General features: G+C 47.2%; 1 protein-coding gene across 2 annotated transcripts in view; it reads right to left on the bottom strand.

Moving 5' to 3' along the window:
- Positions 1-2,222: 2,222 nt before the first annotated feature.
- adarb1b (adenosine deaminase RNA specific B1b) overlaps positions 2,223-18,791 on the bottom strand; it is a 42,436-nt gene continuing 25,867 nt past the window's right edge. Inside the window, exons 3-12 of one of the 2 annotated variants that reach the window (XM_037239753.1) lie at positions 16,849-16,896; positions 11,610-11,684; positions 8,824-9,752; positions 8,015-8,129; positions 7,400-7,568; positions 7,165-7,313; positions 6,234-6,402; positions 4,633-4,814; positions 4,384-4,562; positions 2,223-4,307 (exon numbers count right to left, since the gene is read on the bottom strand). In XM_037239753.1, the coding sequence (XP_037095648.1) occupies positions 4,131-4,307; positions 4,384-4,562; positions 4,633-4,814; positions 6,234-6,402; positions 7,165-7,313; positions 7,400-7,568; positions 8,015-8,129; positions 8,824-9,752; positions 11,610-11,637 (2,097 nt within the window). In that variant the 5' untranslated portion in view covers positions 11,638-11,684; positions 16,849-16,896 and the 3' untranslated portion in view covers positions 2,223-4,130. Of the gene's footprint in view, positions 4,308-4,383; positions 4,563-4,632; positions 4,815-6,233; positions 6,403-7,164; positions 7,317-7,399; positions 7,569-8,014; positions 8,130-8,823; positions 9,753-11,609; positions 11,685-16,848; positions 16,897-18,791 lie in introns of both variants that reach the window. The other variant, XM_037239752.1, reaches the window with a different exon arrangement.

Below are 18,791 nucleotides of genomic sequence, written 5' to 3' on the forward strand. Positions count from 1 at the left end.
CAAGGGCACGGGGCTATTAGCGGCGCTTTGCACACTGTTTTGACAATTTAGCAATTCAAACAGCGGCGGCTTGCTGCAAAATAGCTCATTAAGCGAGCAAGAGCTCTGGGTAATATGCCATCAATCTATTCAGTTCCTCCCCCCTCCCCTCAGAAAACACACTGTCTGAATGCATCTCGAAGAATGGGATGCCCCTGTGGTACTTAAATGCAGCCCCACAGGCACGCTGATATGATGCGGCGCGTCTGGAGGACAAGCAATTTGGCCGCCCCGCGTACAGCGCAAAGGTCACCATGCAAATGTCAGCTCGCTCGCCCGCCCGCCTTCCATTCTAATGACGCTCGTCGCCCTGCCTGGCCTCACCTCTCAATGAAGTTTTGCCACCAAGGTCTGATCTGAAGCCGATTTGAATCTGCTTGACGGCGCTTTACCTTGAGAGGCATTTATTTCCCTTCTCATCCATTGGCCTTGAACACGGCGGCCACATTACAGCGAGACACACGCACGCACGAGGTCACACCGGCAAGATGAGGAACGGGCGGACGAGGTAGGGAGCGACGTCGCACTGCCATCAAGTCCGCTAAGCAGAAAATTGAAATGCGGGCCTTGGAAGAGAAGCTTCCATTAAGTGGCGGACCAACGCTAATGATTTGTCATTCCTGTCTGTGGAGGTGGTTGAAGCCCCCTCCGGCCCCCCCTTTTACACGCCCCTTCCGGTTCTTGTTGATCTCACTAATTTTCATGAGCTTTCAACTTTTGCTTTGTGATGCATTATTGAGTTCGAGGCGTGATATTAGCACGCCAGCGTGCCTTCATTTCCACATGTCACATTTAATTGCGTTGAAATGTTGCCGCTGCTCTGTCGGGGGTCGCGTCGTCATGTTGAAAAGAAGCTGCATGAATTATCAACGGCGCCGTCCGTGTTTGGATGACTCAAAGATGACTTGTGAGAATTGGGAGTTATGTCACGGAAACTTTGGACTTTTTTGTTTGTGCCGTTTCACTCAATCAGCTTCAAACACTAGCTGTGCCCCTCATCAAAAAAAAAATCTGTCTTGTTTTTACTTTAAAAATAATCATTTGAAATTGTGAAAAAATCTAGATTTGTCATCAATTAGTAGAACCATTTTAAGAACATTATTTTTAATTATTATTTCTATTTTCCATTATTCTTCATTTTGTTTTCGATTCATAAATGTTTTGTTTGACTCAACAATTTATTTTGCATGTAAATTGAATGGCATTTTGTTTGATTTTGACATTTGGATTTGTTTTTGGAACGTGGCAGGCAGTCACGTCACATTGAAAGAAACACTCTTGCAACACATGCAAAAGTAAACTAAGAACTCTTTTATTCTTTTTATGTCTCTATCTTTATATTTTTTTCTTCCCCCCCTCCACGAGTCCTTTTAAGTTAATCATCATGCGAGGTGCAACGTTGGTAAATACATGCAAGGTTGTACTGTCGAGTTTGTTGGTTGGGGGGCTTCACACATGGGGGTGGGTGAGGGGCACTGAGCATCATTGAAAATGTACAAGTGGAGGTGCGAGGAGAATTCAGTTCAGTTCTTACTGCCGGCATCCACCAGCCGAACCCGAAACGGTTTCTTATGACATCATCGGTTGACATCTTCAGTGCAGTCGAAAGAAGGAAGAGAGACAACTTTACAAGCAGGAAGTCCTCATGTACAAAAAGAATAAAGTGTGTGTCTGGGGGGGGGTTAGGGTCAATTAAAGTGACATCACAGCGGGGGCGGGGCAGGGGGTATTGCATGTCACTTTGGTGCAGGATCCTACGCTCTTCTACCATCTTATCAAAATGTCACATTTTACATTCAGTCCTGGAAGATTCTCAACTCTTCATCAAACGACGGGAGGGAGAGAGACATGCGCTACTTATGACATCACACGTGTCGGCCGCTATGCTACGACGACAAGTGGGGGCCTGCAATTGTCACGACAGCGTGCGGGGCCGAACAATGAATACTTCACGCTGAAATATCGACAGCACTATCCCGGAAAGAAGGAAATAAAAATCACATTTTGAATTCTTCCTGATGGCGGGGTAGAAAATGCGCAACAAAAGCCCGACTGAGGACTTCAAATCCTTGGATGCAAGGGGGAGGAGCTTAGTTTAGCCTGGGTTGTTGTCGGTCGGAAGTGATCTGGAGTTCCTTTCTTTCGTCCGAGTCTTTGATTTGGTTCCATCAATTATTTGTGGATTTTTTCTACTCTTCGTGGGCTTCCTGGTCCCTGAACGCCCGCCAATAGGAAGGCTTGACTGCAAATTCAAACATCTGGATTCCCCCAAACACACGCACGTCGACATCATCTTTGGTGAAGATTCCGAGTTTGCTTCGCTTTGAGAAGCCCGAGCACCCCCCCGCACACGCCGAGCGATTACATCAAAGTCACAAAAAGACGTCAAACGTGTTCTCGTCGCGTCGGCGTGGACGACGTTGAGTGACATCACGGTGGAGCAGTAGATCAGATGACGTTGGGTGCACAAAGAATGAAAACCGGGACGATTTTGAGCCCAACAGCCAATCAGGAATTTGCAAATGCAAATATTGAACATGCTTAATAAGGTTTTCAGAAAGGGAAAAAAAAAAGCCCACTCGTTACAGTAATTGGTTGAAGAAAAACTTTCAGACGCAAAATTCGTCCCAATTGTCGGCATGCGCGTACCCGGCTTTACTGTCACTGTAGTTTTTTTTTTCACATAAAATGTCCTTCAAGATGTGCAAATCTTGATACAAAACAAAAAGTCTGAAACACGGGTTAGTGACACCTACAGGACCAAAGAGGAACAGCAAGACAGTCCGTCGGCTGTCAGGACAAATTTCAGCAAATGACTTGAGAATTTCAAGTAAGTTCAGAAGCAGTTTTGAGTATGGTAGAATCGGGAGGAAGTGTTCTACTCGCTAACGCTTCACCTTTTTGATTGAAATCCTACCAAGAGTGAACTCCAAAGTGACAACATTTAAAATGACGCTCACGTCAAACAACTAGCATACGATAAATACGACACTACCGTCTAGCGGGCCATTTTGCATAGTGAGTACTTTTTAAATACATTTCACAAACAGTACGTGTGTACCTTCAAACGTGTACGTAAAAATATCAGCCGTTAGCTCAATAGTGCTGTTTTTTTTTTTTTTTAAACAAATATCTGCATCAGTCAGTATTTCCACCCACCCCTCCCCCAAATCAAAAAAAAATCCAGTATCACTTAAAAGCTCTTGTCTTTTTGTTTTTTTTAAAGTATAATCCAGGATCTACAAAAAAAAGCCCACCGTTGAGAAAACATAAGCGACGTCTCCTCCGTAAACCCAAACAACCAACAGCAGAAATGTAGAAAACACAGACACAGATTGAAAGCTGCCTGTGGAGGAAGATGCTGGCATTCATTCGCACGCACGCAACGGAGGCTTTCCATTCTTTTTTTTCTACTTCTCCGCATGCGCCGCTGTCTGCTGTGTGGGTCCGCCATGCAAAAAAAACTCAACTTTCCCCAAAGCAGCAGCAGCAGCAGCAGCAGCAGCAGCAGCAGGCGAGAGCCGGCCGGGCTTCCGCCAGCTCAAGTCGACATCGGCACGGCCGCACACCGAGAAGGAATGTACGAGTACACATCAAAGTCCAAAAAAATCTAAAAAGAAAATAAAATCCCTTTGCGGTGAGCACGTCTCATCTAAATATCGAAGATCCAAATGACACGTTGGATGACGAGTTGGTTAGGATTTCATTTCCCGGCCTTCAACTTTTACACGTCTCTCATCTGACGACACTTTCTCAAACAAAATAGCGACATACACTTTCTCTGTCTATAGATTCCAGTTTTAGTACGTGGGGAAGCCCACAATCTGTCAAAAGCAAAAAAAAAAATAAAAAAATAAAACAAAGCACACAATTTCATGAGGTGAGTCCGGTAAGTGGTGACCCTGATGAGATGGGCTGTTTTTTTTTTTGTTTGTTTGAATTTTTGGGAACTATGCACATTTAATTTCCACGAGTTAACAGCTGCAAGTGCGTGCAAATATACGGGAAGGACGCGGCGGCTAAGGGGCTCTACACGAGAGAGAGGCTAACACCAGTTCTGGGGCGGGGGAGTTCAGAATCCCATAGTCCCCTCAGGAGGCCAGAGTGAACTGGTCCTGCTCGCTGGGCTTTTTGACCCAAGCCCCCAAGCCGGCCTTGTGGAAAGCCTTGATGAGCGCCTGCTTGGCCGAGTGGTACTCGGCCGCCGCCTGCTTGGCGTCGTGGTACGAGGCCGGCTTGAGCACCTTGATCCGTAACACAGCGGACAGCTGCGGGGGGGGGGCAGGCGAGACCACCAATCAGCAAGGGGATCGGAAAAATTTCCGCAACGATTGCCGTACGTACCTTGGAGTGCAGGCGCACCCAGCGGCTATAGAGGGCGTGCTTGCAGAGGCGCGAGGCCCGGCCCATGTCGTCCTTGCCCGTGGTGGCGTTGATCACCTCCAGGCCTTGGTCACCCACCGTCCAGTTGACGCTGAAGTTAGGCGCTTTGCCCGGCTGCCTGGCCTCGGCGTTGCTTATCCCTGCAAAAGTGGTCGGGCCGCTTGATCACAAAAAGGTTCCACAGTTGTTGGTCTCAAATGATTTTCTCACCGCTGAGAAGAGGTCTGTTGAGCGTGAACTGCTGGGGGAGGTCCTCGATATCGGCGATGCGCTGGTACATGGCTCGGGAGAGGTGGTCGGCGTGGTAGAGGCTCCCCAGGATGATGCTGGAGAAGTAGATGGGCTCTGTGAAGTAGCTCATCAGGGAGCCCTGGATGCCCACCACGTTCCACCTGCACCAAAATCCAGGAAATACCGTTCCATCCATATGCTGGAAATCCACCAGTGTCGGGTTGGCTGCTAATTATATCAACACTATTTTATTTGAATTTCCATTGTCAAATTTGCGGTTGTAAAGTGGAGAGGCGATAGGAATATGTTGTGCTGAATGGCAACACATGTAAGATAAATGAGATACGATGCCACGGGGCAACGCGTCGTAGCGCACACAATCCCACCGAGGGATCCAATTTTTTTTTTAATCAAATTGCCCTGTATTTTTGTGCTGTATCATTAGCCATCGCTCCCTCGTCATTTTCCCATTGACATGCTCTGCCAAGCATCACGCTCCCGCCTCACTTGGAAGGAGAAAATGTGCGTGCGTGCACTAAAATGTGGAAGTGAGGAAGGGGGGTGGGGGGGGACGCTTTTAAGAATAAGGCTCTGTCCCCAGTGTCCCCTATTTAGTGAGGCTAGTTCCGATTTGATCCCGTTACTCAGACTTTAGCCAGAATATCGTTCAGACTACAGGAGCCACGTAGAACATTTAAAAATAAATAAATAAATAAGCAAAATTAGTAAATAAAAAAAAATCTAATATGCAAAATTAAATAAGTAAATAAAATGAAATGCGCAAAATAAAAAAAACAACAAATAAATAAGCAAAATTAAATATGAAAAATTAACTAAATAAATAAGCACAATTAAATAAGCAAATACAAAATATGAGATATTAAATAAATAAATGAATAAATAAAGGGGCTGACTTTAAATGCAAGCGTTTGATACTGAGTACTACACTCGTAAGTGAAGGCCAGGCTGCTTCATGAACTCAAAGCGATTGCAACTTTCTCCCAACCGTGCCTGGCATCACATCATCTGAGAGGGCCAATCAATCGTTACTCATTAACTCCAGCGTTGCTTTCTTGATAGAAGCTATTTTGCCCTCTACTGACTTAGATCCCTCTACGTTTGACAAAAGGCGACAGCAAGACCCCCAAAAAAAAAAAGTGCAATCGATAGCACACGTCCGACAAGCTGCAAGAGTAACGGCACCCTGCAAAACAGAACAGGAACAGGCACAAGGCCTTCACTCGGCGTCCAATCATTCGGTGCACTGAGGCAAGGTATTACCGTCCCGAGACAAGAGTTATGGAGAACGTCAACGGTTTGCTCGGCAACGGGCAGCCTCGCTTCATCAAAGGACGGCCCGCCGTCGCCTTGAACGCCGACAGGGACTAAAGACGCCATGATGGCCGCGTGGAGAAAATGATGGACTCGGCAGGATTTACAGGCCCGGCCGACTTGATGGGAGGAGTAAATCTAGCTAAGGGGGAGACAGTGGATTTTTTCTTCTTCTATGACAATTTGCTATCAGCGGGGGTGGGAGGGCAAAGTCATAAAAACACTTTTGCGTATCAATCAATCTTGACCTGGCAATCTTGTCGCTGCAGGACATGGTGAGAAGCCGCTCCCCCTGGAGGACGCCGTCCCACGTTTGGATGGTGTTACTGGACCTCACGGGTATGGTGCCCTCGCCCGACTCGATCTTGGTCCGAAGCTGACCTCTTGCTTTCCGATTGGGGTGTCTGTCTCCTTGGTCTGGAAGGAGAAGGGAAAGGTTGCAAATTGGAGGCCGAATTTTGGAACAGCTCAATGCTGAACACCGTATTTTTGCAAATAAACGGATTTTTTTCTTATCAAGTGTCAACTAAGAAGAATAGCCTGTCTCCTTGACAGCTTTGAACTGCCCCGCAATTCAATTAGCTGGCTCGCAAGACATGAAAGTCGGCAAAAGCAAAAAGGTGCAAAACTGACAAGCAATTAGACGGCATCTGCTCGCACCCGAGACCGACGCCTCGTGTTTGGCCGGCTCCCTTCGACCGGAACTATGATACATTCACCATTGACAGACCTTGTTGAGTTTGGTACTGCAAAGAATGGCATGAAGTGAAAACAAAAATAAGCTGCCAGAAAAAAAACAGCAATATTTGCGTATTCATCGGGTAATTGAATGTGGTTGTTCTCCCGTTTACCCAAACACGAGGGAGGTTAATCAGTCCGACCGACAGTGAGGGCGGGTCGCCTGATAGACGCGAGCGGCGGCTAACAAAAGCGCTAATTAACGAAGCCTCCTATTCAATGCGTCGGATGCTTGTTGCGGCAAATTTGTAATTAAATTGAACCGAGCGGAAGATGCTCGCAATCTCAAGGATTACATTTGGCAAACTGTTGCCCGTCCTTATAAACATGTCGGTTAGGAGCAGGAATTCAAATGATCTTCCACTCACATTTGAGCTTTTTTCCCCATCTTAACTGGTCCAAGTGTGCCATCTTCAAAAGTAAGCCCCGCCCCATCGTTACCTTCCACTCCGGCCTCGTGCGGGGAGAAGATCCTGGCGTCTCCGCACGGCGAGGTGCTGATGTAGAGGTGGAACTGAATATTGTCCTTAAGCTTGTAGCCTCCTTTGTCACACTGCACGAATATCGACTTGTGATGCTCTTCCTTGGTGCTGCTACGGACAAACGTGGATTATCAATTGAGCAAAAGCTTGCTGACGGAGGTTCCGACGAGATGATGGAAGGCGCGTGCGCTGACCTGAGGAAGAACTCCAGCTGAATGTAGAGGTATCTGATAAGCGAGCGTCGGGCGATGATCTCAGCGTGGCAGTCGTTGAGGGCCAGGCCGCGGTCGCTCATGTACTCACCGTTGATGCATTTGGTGCCCGTCGAAACGCAAATGACCTGCGCCTCTTTTACGTCCGTTCCTGTTTGGAAGAGACAGACCCAACGGCTCAAACGGAACCACTTGTACACTAATCGCGTAATTGCCTGTCGTTGAAAACTTTCAGAATGTGGATTATCGTGACCAGAATGGCAAATGAATGAACAATAAATAAATAAATAAATAAGCGAATTAAAAAAAAAAAATAACATACTTAAAAAACATAAAACATACAAAATGTGGATTATCATGACCGGAATGGCATATAAATAAATAAAACAAGTTAAAAAAAACAAATTCATACATAAAAACAAAAACATTAAAAAAAACACACACACACACACACACACACACACACACACACACACACACACACACACACACACACACACACACACACACACACACACACACACACACACACACACACACCCACACCCACACACTACTGTTGCTTGCCGCACAATATCTTCCTTCACATGGATCTACCTGTTGTCATGACGACGCCAGCCAAGACTTTCCGCCGCGCGTGCGGGGAAGTGAAGTTGTCTGTGAGCTCGCTGAACTTATCCACCACCAGTCGAGAGACGGCGTCGGCGAGAACCTGCAACCACATGCACGCACACGCGCACACACAAATCTGGTGTCAAATCCGACGGATGGTGAAACACGAGCAGCGGTACCTGTCAGTGTTTGCCTTCGGCGCCAAACAGGAGCCAGAAAGTTGAAACAGTTCAACCTTAGCAGTTGAGAAAATTATTCAACAATTAGGACAAGAGAATACGTAGTAGACTTCTTTTTGGTTCCCTCACAATGTCAACTCTCGATAGCTCCGATTTTCACCTAACGGCGGCAGTTGTGCGCCACGAACCTCGAAAATGCCTGCCCGAATATCTTTCAAGGTGTCTCTTAAGAGAAAAGGTCCGTGCGGTTCAAGCTCCAGCGAACAGAAGACGACGCGTTCTTTGACAGCCGCTAAGCTCTCGGCTCGGCGGCTAATGTGATAGAAAATGACGACCACAGCTGGATGGACGCAAACTGATGAGATGATTAAAATATTACTTTGCCGCTAGCTCGGACTCACCCGCTCGTAGTCGGCGTCCTTTAACTTTCAAGTGACAAGGTTATCGACGTGACTTCTTTGACAGAAAATAATGCAAACATGACCAAAAATGCATTGTAAATAAAACGCTGCGACATTTTGATCGCCCTACGCCAAAAAAATGGCCCCAACTCTATATTTGGGAGAGGTCGCCCCACCGTCCCCCTAGTGGTGGCTAGCGGCAATAATGTCTTACCTGCGGCAGGTGAAGCTGCAGTCCCTCCCTGGGTATGGGCTGCCTGGACGGCGTCTGGTCCAGTTGCATGTTGAAGAGCGCCGAGAGAGCGGCCTGCGCCGCCCGGGCCTTGGCTAGCTTCTTGTTGCGCCCCGAGCCTTCGAACGTCTGCGCGTCCACCGTCACCGACATGACAAAATTCTTGGCGTGACTCTCGCCGCTCTCGGACACAAAGTCATATTTCAGGCCCGGCCTGAGTTCATTGAGAATCATGACGGGGTTTTTGCCGCTCGCGGGGGAGCCGAAGGCCGAGGGAGGGGGCAGCGGCGCCTGGGCAAGGTTGCTGCCAGGCGGCGTGGGCAGCGGGTACTCCCCGAGCGAGTTCAAAGCGCCGCCGCTACCGTTGGAAGCCACAAAGAAGGGCTCGTCGGGTACGGCCGGCGTCTCAAAGCCGTTGAAGAGCATGTCCGGGAAATCGGCTTGGTCGGAAGTGAAGTCCGTGTTGACGGTCAGCGTTCGGCCCATGGCCAGGTGCGCCTCGGAAGCGTTGGGGAACTGGACGAAGGAGCGCAGCGCTTTCTCGGCCGCGTTGAGTTTGGCCTTCTTCTTGGTGGGCCCCATGCCCTCAAAGGTCTGTCCGTTGACCTCCACCGTCATGACAAAAACCGGCGCGTGGACCGGTCCCGTTTGGGACAGCAGTTTGTACTGAAGACCCGGTTTGATTTCATTGAGCTGCATCAGGGCGTTCTTGGGCAGGATGGGCCCGGGCGTTTTCTTGCGTTTCTTGGCCCGGAACTTGGAGTGAGCGTGGCCATTGTTTCCCTCCTCCAGGGGGCGCTTTCGACCGCCCGGCCCGCTTCCATTGGGGAGCTGCTCGGCCACACCCACCCCCTCTTTGCAGGACACGTTGTCCAGGTTTCGGTTTTCCTTAACGTCAGTGCTGCTCGAACCTGCGGTGCCCAGAAAGAGTAACTGACAACGCCTTCGTTGCAGGACCTTGTAAATGCAAAATTTATAGATTCCTTTATCGCTCTTTGGAACTGAACCAATGATTTGTGTTCCTGCAGATCAGACTCTCTCTCTCTCTACTTGCCATTTTAAGCATCACTAACGGTACGGCTAGCGAAATAAACCACACTTGAGAGTCTCCTACTGTATTGATCTAGAAACAATCGGGCGCTCAAAGTGAGAAAAAAAACGGATGCGCTAATGTGCTAACGTGCTAATACTCGACACACGGACTATCTACAAACGGACAGTTTTCATCCCTTTATGACGTACAGTGAAATTAAAATGATGAAATTATTTTCAAATGATGAATCAATTTCGCATTTTTCATGGAGGACAACTTGAGGCTAAGGTTGTTAGATATGCTGGGGAACACGTATCACTGAGCCCAGTAAGCAAAGTGGATGGAATATTGGCAAAAATTTTCATTTATAACATCCTTCAGCAAAGGCTTGATAGGTTACTCCTTGCGGTACTCGGGAGAAAGAGAGGCCGCCGCAGTGTGCATGAGTGGGACTGTAGCTTGGGTTGAGGGAGTGCAGGGGAGGAGTGCAAGGGGGGGGGGGGGGCGAGGACCAGGCAAAACGGGAGAGCACATCAAAACCGGGCAGAACCAGAGGACTCTGCCGATCCTAAAAAGCTCGGCCGGTAACGAGCGTGACATCGAGCCCGCCCTTCACCGAAAAGAAAAAAGGACAATAATGACATGTCGTCGTCGTCCAAAAAGGAGGAAAGTTTCAAATTAGCGGGTCGTCGGTGTCTCCGAAATCCCCCGGCCCTCCCCCGGCGGTGTTGTGGTGACGTGCCGTTACCACGGCGATCAAATCGCGCTCATGTCTTAAGACAAGCCAAACAAAAAAAGGGACTGCGCATTCATCGTTTTCGTGCACTGGAACAGGCACATGCGCTCCTCATAGTTTGCCACTTGACGAGAGAAGGAAAAATGTTACTCAAGATCAATAGGTCAAATTAAATTCCAAACCAATGGAAATGAATATAAGCTTGATTGGTCACATACAACAATAATTGTGGAACCTTGAATTAAATTTGGTTTCAACACAGATCAATGCAGTGATCAAGGTAGACCTGATCACAATGAAATAACTTGCATGCAAATAGAAACAAATGGATTGCATGACATGCTTGCACGTTGACCAAAACGGGAACCAAAGTGGCGACTCAAAGCATGACGACGGAAGACCAAAAGTTCAACGGCGGAGAGCATCGACCAGGAGCCCATGCGCTAAATTATGGACGACCAAACAGCTCAAAACATTCTCTGATGCATTACTTTGAGATATTGTACGACAGCAATTCTTCAATTTTTTTTTTAATTAATTCATTTTTCGTTTTATTATTATTTTTTTTGTATTAATTTTAAGTTCAACAGAAAAGATTTTTTTCATTTATGCAGGGAATTTTAACTCATTCGCTGCCAACCCAGTTAACATCTTTGACGTCTATAACCGTCAATGGCACTGAATGAGTTAAGAAGTTGAAATCTGTTTGTTGACGTGAAGCATCCCAGATGTACGGGATTAACTTTTCCCTTGAATGTTGTCACCGCTGCACGTGCGGCTTCGCGCCAGGACAAGAAGTAACCGTTCCAGAATGTGCCGTAGTTTGCTTCGATTTACGCCAAGCGGTAAAAAAGAAAAAACATGATTTGCTACTTTGGGGTTGTACTGATGACACGTGGGAAGAACATCAAAGCAAAGCTCGGAGGACATGCAAGCAAGCAAGCATATTGTGAAGCAAACGACACCAGAGCTGGGCCGGGCCGGGCCGGGCCGACTCACTCATATTCTCCTCCTCATCCATATCCATGGCGACGGGTTTGTCCTGACCTGAGAGCGGCCTGGGCGCCACAGCACCTGCAAACCAGAGGACAGGACAAGAGGACGGCTTGAGTGCCACCGGGATTGATTTTTGGATGGACCAAATTCCCATTCTGGCCCACAGCCACAATTTGTATCAAAATGGGAAAGCGGGAGTGAAAGAAATAGCGCAGGAAGCAGGACTCTGAACCCGTCACCATGTCAGAGTCAAAACAGGTGCTGCCAAAACTTAAGAAGGTCACCATTCCAAACTTAGGAGGATGGATTGACGGAGCAGACTTACGTAAAGGCGGAAGAAAAATGGAAAAGAACAGAGGCACAAAGATGGCATTATGCTCGGCGGCAGATTTTCTCTGGCGCTCGCTCGGCTCGCTTCCCCCGTTCGCCAGTCACACACTCGCCCGCCTAAATGGGCTAATTAAGCTGGCCTAATGGTGGGTGACAGTAAATATGCTAGCACGATTATCACCCTATTAAAGATTCATATTGCCAGGTCTAATTGAAAATGAAAAGGTGGGGTGAGAGGGAGGGAGGGAGGGAGGGAGGGAGGGAGGGAGGAAGGGAGGGAGGGAGGGAGGGAGAAGGTCCAGCCGAGTGGAACGCACAAGATTCATTTTAGCGCAAGTCAGGTGTTCAATGCGGACGGACCTTTCTGTGCGGGAATTTGGTCTTTGAGCTGAGTTGCATTTCTATTTCATCGTAAAATAAAATAAAATATAAAAATATGAAAATAAAATAATTCAGATGCGTGGGAGAAACTCACTGCTTTTGAAATGTCGTTTTAATTAGGAGAAAGAAGAACATACTTCATCTGAACTCCAAACTACTGGAAACTGAAGAGATTGAAAAATAAGACCGTTAAAGGTGGCCAAGGCTTGCAATTGTTTCAGGTTTGAATCCGTGCTGAGCGTCGTCTGGCTCCAAATGAACCAGTGACACCACGTCGTCAGCTCGCTCGCAGGTAATTCTGACTTGAGCCGCAGGAGGCCCGCAAAAAGAGAAAGATGAGAAAGAAGATGAAAAAGGCGCTCATTTAATCTGCCACCGTCAGAGGGACTGTGGGGAAATGCAAGGCTTTTTCATTTGCCTCTCATCCACCCACTTGTGGCGCCACGGAGCCGCGGCGGGAACGCCGAACGAGAGACCGGCTGGCGGCGCGAGAGGAGGGGGGGGGGGCATCGTTGAGCGCTACGGAGGGGTGAAGGTGAACAAAGGCGAGAAAATGAGAAAGAGCCAAAATCCTATTTCGAGAAAAAGAATATCATTATGTCGGGGAAAAACACAAGACAATGAAAAGGTCTGCCCTTGGCGTGTTGCGAGGTTCAAACCGACTCAAAAAAGATTTTGCAACTGCTGCCAAAGAACTACAGATCTGGAAAAAAATAAATACAAAATAAAATATAAAAAGAAATGTAAACGTGATCATTCATTTTTACAATCTAATATTTTCAGACTCGATTACTTTTTCGATTACTCTTTCGATGATTCTATTGATTGAGGAAATAGTAGTACTCTTCATTTTTTACAGTTATTTATTCCACCACAGCTTTGCAATCGGCAGCTTGAAACTTGCAGACTAGTTTATTCGCGGCCGATGGCCGCAGAAGTCTGCCGAATCCAAAAATGGCGACGGGAGAGGGAAGGCGTCATATCTGACAGTGGGTCATTTATCATGGTGAAAAGGTGGAGGAAAGCCCAGCCGGAGTATCAATATGAATTTTGATTTGATGGCTTTTTGCGGGAGATTGCATTTCAAAGTCAAGGTTCGGCCAAGCGTGACGAGGAGATAGAGTGAGAGAGCCAGACAAAGGCCAGATGTGCCGTGATGTTAAAGAACACGTTTGCTTCATTGGGCTAACTGTTCAGTCAATGATCACAATGGATAATCCTTCATCAATAAAGTCAAGCACTTTGTTTTGGTCGCAGTGTCCCCAACACTTAACTGCTGTTTTTTATTTACGTTTAAATTTCTGCTCGATTACTGTGTACAGAGAAGCAGACTAACGCTCAAAGGCTAACGGACACTTTTGTTCTGCAGAGCTGAATGACAACGAAATTGATAAAAGGCTGCATGAGCAAAAGGGGGGGGGGTGGGTGCAAATATGAGGCTGTGGGGGGAAAAAGTGGACAGAGACAAATGACCAAGGGAAACGGCGTGTGCAGGAGAGGCTGCCTGCCGAGGAGATGCTCAATTTTTCTTTTTTCTGAGACGCTCCTTCTTAACGCAGACTGAGCGGCCCACCGGGCGATGCTTCCGAAATTCCAAATTTATGTCTCGAAACTACGAGTTGTTTTGAACCAGAAAGAAGAACCAGGCCCATTTTTTGCAGAACCTTGTTAAGCATCAATATTAGAGCTTGGAGGACGACTGTCTGACTGCAGCTCACGGTCGCTCCCATTACGTTCGTCAATAAAGCTTTGGCAGCCCGCTGATGACTTCATGAAAGAAAAGCACATTTGATTTGAAATGCTGGTGATGCTCCTCGGGCGAGGTCTCCAGGTGCCCCGACCAACACGGTGGGCTCGAGGCCCGTCTGATTGAAAGTGATGGGCCAAGGTAGAGCGGGCCACCGAGTTCCGCCGCCCTGTCAGCACCCCGCCCGCGCCGGCCTCATAGTCCATTATTCAATTTGGCAAGCCAATTAGGCTGCCAGAAAAGATTTGCCTCCGATCGGCACGCCGGATAATACCTTCCCCTAAACGGCATCGTTTGCGCAGGAAGCCTTTTAAACTGGAATCCGGGAAGCCCGAAGTCTTCATTAACGCACTCCGGACATTTTGAAACAAAATGGTGCTGAATGGACTCCAGTCAAAGAAACCAGGCGGAAATGAAGAGCACGCCATTCGGGATGATGTGGAGCACTTGTTGTTCGGCAAAGACCCGAGCGTAAACGTCTGATTGGAAAAAAGGAGATTGTGGCCAGTGCGCTCTTAAAAAGGAAACGAACTCTTTTACACTTTTTTGTTGTTGTTTTCAAGGTTGCTGGGTGCCGTAAAATCCACACCACAGTTTATGAGCTTAAAACCATCTTTGGATTCTACGGGAACTAAAATTGATACACAAAAGGAGCGGACAGGTTGTACTCCAGACAGCGGAGTGGACTGGGTCAAAGGTCATGACAGGGTCCCGCCTCCATTAACAAGTTGAAGGACCTTGATGGAGTGCATGAATGTGACCTCGCTCCCCCGGTGATGAACGGATGACATTTCTGTCGCCCTCCCCGTGATGGTTCACCTAACTAGCATTAGCAGCTTGCCCAAAGGAGCGCTTCAAAAACTGGACTGACACCACAGCAGTGCTTCCCGACCACCTGGTACCGGCCTATACCTTTTTTTTTTTTGCAGGTGAACGGCCAAAACTTGAGACGACACAATTCCTGCTTGGTTGGCGCTTGCTTGTCTTGGAGGAAGATGAGGGAGGCCAGCAAGGTGCGGCAACAGAGCCGTGTAATGCTGATGGATGGAGTCAGTCACACAGCAAAGGGAGCTCAAGGGAGGATCGGGGATGGGGATGATGGGAAGAAGAAAAAAGAAAAAATTGCCGCCTCAGCAGCGGCGGGCTTATTTGGCTCAATGCAGCCGCTGATGAGATGAGGGGAGAGTGGCAGCTATCAAAGGCAGCCTGCCGGACCATCCGGCCGCTGGGATTTGGACACCTTTGCCACCTTTGCTCTCGGACTTAATCCCCGGAGGAGCAAACTCCCCCCTCTCGACTTTGGCAACAAAACTTTGATAAGCTTAAAGGCAAAAGATAACTGGTGTACAGAATTACAAATAAATAAACTGGCAGAGCGTAAGAAAAACGCAATGGTCACCTATAGCAGTGGTGTTTCGGAGCCTCGGTACTTCAGCTCCAATCATTTCTGTCGTCCACATCTTTGGGAAGCGATCATTTCCGGAGCCCCAGTATTTAGAACAATTCGAGTTCTTTTTTTTCCCCTTTTCCCCAATTGACATGTGGTAGAAAACAAAGCTTTGTGACATCATTTTACACAATTCGTTCATTTGATTATTATGATATAATTATTAGCAAATTAATTTTAACGATGGACTTTCATTGAATATCCTTGACTGCTTGTTTGGAATTCATACAAAAGAGCAATCATTTAAATATAATATTTTGGTCATGTTTTGTCACTGCTGGGACAATTTCTTTTTTTTTATCATTTTGCCGCATGCCGTTTCATTTCTGCATTGAGGTATTTTATGTATCAACGGCCAAGTCCAACCCAAGTACAACCCGACGAAACCCTGGGAGCTTTTACCTTTGCGTTCCGAGCGTTTCTTGCGCCTCCTCTTGAACCTGCGTCGGACCAGGCAATAGTAGGAGTCCGGATTGTGCACAGCGGTGGCGTCGCTTCCGAGAGTCATGGCCGTCTGGCTCGCTAGGTAACAGCCGACCGGTGCTGCCACCCGACTGCTCTCCCTCCACACGACTTTCAGGCAACTGATCACACCTGAAGCATGTCTTTGGATCCACTCTGCTCACCCTCCCCAACTCCCTCTCTCCCTCTCACTCTCTCTCCCCTTCCTCTCCGTGTTCGAGCCTCGTCCGCCCTTTTCATACAATTACTATACACCAGTGCAAGCTTAACTTAAAGGAGGCATTCTGCAGAAACAAAGACCCCCCCCCCCCCCCAGATTTCTAAACAAATAAGTGGCTGCTAGGCTGGGATAGTATCCAGAGCCACTTTTCAAGCGACTACTCGAACATCAACCATGTGCCTGCCATCATACACTAGTAAAATAAAATAATAAAAATATCTAAAGCGGTACATAATTTTGTTTTTAAAAAGTGCAGCATCGCGTGAGGATAAAAGACTGAGGAAATAAATGACTGAACTTCAAAATTAAATATCTGCTCAGGTTCTCATTACATTACGTATGATATGTTGATGTCATTATGTCTGTTAAGACCAAAGGAAAAATAGGTGGTGGTGGCAAAATTTCTATTTTATTATTAATAATATTTCATATTTGCAGTTTTGAAATTTGTTTTCTTCATTCACCGTTAGGGAGCATTTTGGTTTCTTCCCTCATGCAGTTCATCTTGAACACAATGATACTCTGGCGCCCTCTAGCGGCTTTACGACAAGCGTAACAATTGCTTCCGACCAAGAAAATGGGGGAAAAGTTTAAATGTTCACCTTTTCTTTAAAAATCTATTTAACTAAATCAGTTGATGATTAAAAAAACTCACCTTTAGTTTCGGGTGAGGTCCTTTTGCAGGTCTCGGTAAGAAGGAAACCTGGTGGACACAGAACATATGAAGAAAAAAAAAAAGTTAGTAAGAAACATGACAAATGTCAATATCGCTATTTGAAACGCAACCAGATGTGACTTGCACATTTGCAGGTCATCTTATAGAACTGCTTTTCTTTTTCTTATCTTTTTTTTTTTTTACATTATGTGCAATATATTCATTAGATATTTTTTGAGAAGAGGGAATTCCAAATAAAAACAGCGCAAAAAGCAAGAAAGCCTGTAGTAAAACTTGGACAGCGGCCTTCTAAGTCGGTTCAACTGCGGGCGTCCTATTTTTGGGTTGGACCGGAAAAATAACAGCCATTGACAAAAACAAGCTTCTAAAAGAGAGCGGCGGGCGGTTTGGGCAGGGAAGCCAAAGACTGCGGTGGAGAGGAGAGGAGAGGAGAGCCCATCTGTTGGTACGCTGCATGCGCCACAAAAGCGCAAAACACTAAAAATAGACTCAGCGCTTCCACTCGGAGACTTTCAGACCTCTCTTACGGACATACAAAAACAAGAGAATGGCACGCAGAGGGCTGACCTCCGCCAAGGTGGAACTGTTATTAAAGGGGGGGGGGATAATTGTGTTTGTTTGTTGGCCCATTGCTGCAACTAGCAGGCAATTTCCCTGTCAGCTCTTTTTGAGAAGATAAAAATGGACCTCAAGGCAAACATTTTCTTGGCAAGATGATCAATGTCTCAACACGTTATTTTGATCATATTGCACGTGTGGAATAAGATTTTCATCCGATTTTTATCCAGTAGCGCCCCCTGCTGTCGGCTGAAACTGACAACAAAGCGCCCTCGGGCTCGCAATGTTTAACTTCAACTGTGACGACGTTGGCAATGAGGCGGATGAAAAAAGTTGGATTCATCTGCTTAATTCTTATTCTACAAACACAGATTTTCCTCTGAGTGATTATCTGGCCAAACACCAACAAGGTTAAGACAAAAAACAGTCAAATAGAGCTTTGGCGTCTATAGGCGTCAATGGCAGTGAATGAGTGAAGCGAGCGTGTAACCTAATGACAGGACGGAATGTTTTAATTGTCATTGCTCCTCGTTGTGTGACGTTCGAAACCAAGTGGGAACAACCAAGTAAGTTCCAACTTCTAAAATTGTGTCTGGGAGCCGGGTTTTTCCGCATTTGCATCATGACACAGTCCCAGATTGCCCGCAACTTGACAGGCTCAACTTGAAGAACATGCAACTACTTTGGGAACAATATTGGAGTAAAGCAAGCCGCATTTTGACCACTTTCAAGTCTTAGCGACAGGGGAAAAGGGGGAACGGCATAACGTGTTGATTTATATTGCTCTTAATGGCATCTCGTCGGCGCTGACCTTCTCGGGAGACCGAGGCCGACTCGAGTGCGGCAGGTGGAGCGGGAGCTGCATTTCATTTGACAGAGGTGCTAAAAACGCTATGGAGACACTCAACTTGAAGAGGGGGAATGAAGGGAGGGAGGGAGGGAGGGCGAGAGAGAGAGCATGTGTATGTGTGCGTCAGTGCAAACTCCACTGGCGGGCTTCAGCAACAAATTAGGCCAATGGCCGGCCGGGTGAGCGGGCACTGGCTGCACACAAAGCCGCTAACGAGGGTCCCAACAAGCCGTTAAACAATGCCAGGCCGGCTCCGACGCTGACCTACATTTGCCGGCAAAGACACACCCCGGGAGGGACGCTGTTTTAATTAACAACATGCTCTATTAAATGTGCTTGTCATGCTTTCGTTATTGATTGCGTGTGTGCCGCTGCGTTCGGCTCATCTCACCAAACAATTGAGATGAAGTGGCCGGCAGTGTTTTTGTTGTACTTGCAAGTGGCCAGCAGAGGGAAGCACTGCGTCAATATTAGTTGCATGCTCGCGGCTTCGTACTCCAGGCAGCACATCATT

This window comes from Syngnathus acus, chromosome 21 (genome assembly GCF_901709675.1).
Source record: "Syngnathus acus chromosome 21, fSynAcu1.2, whole genome shotgun sequence".
NCBI classification, from domain to species: Eukaryota; Metazoa; Chordata; class Actinopteri; order Syngnathiformes; family Syngnathidae; genus Syngnathus; species Syngnathus acus.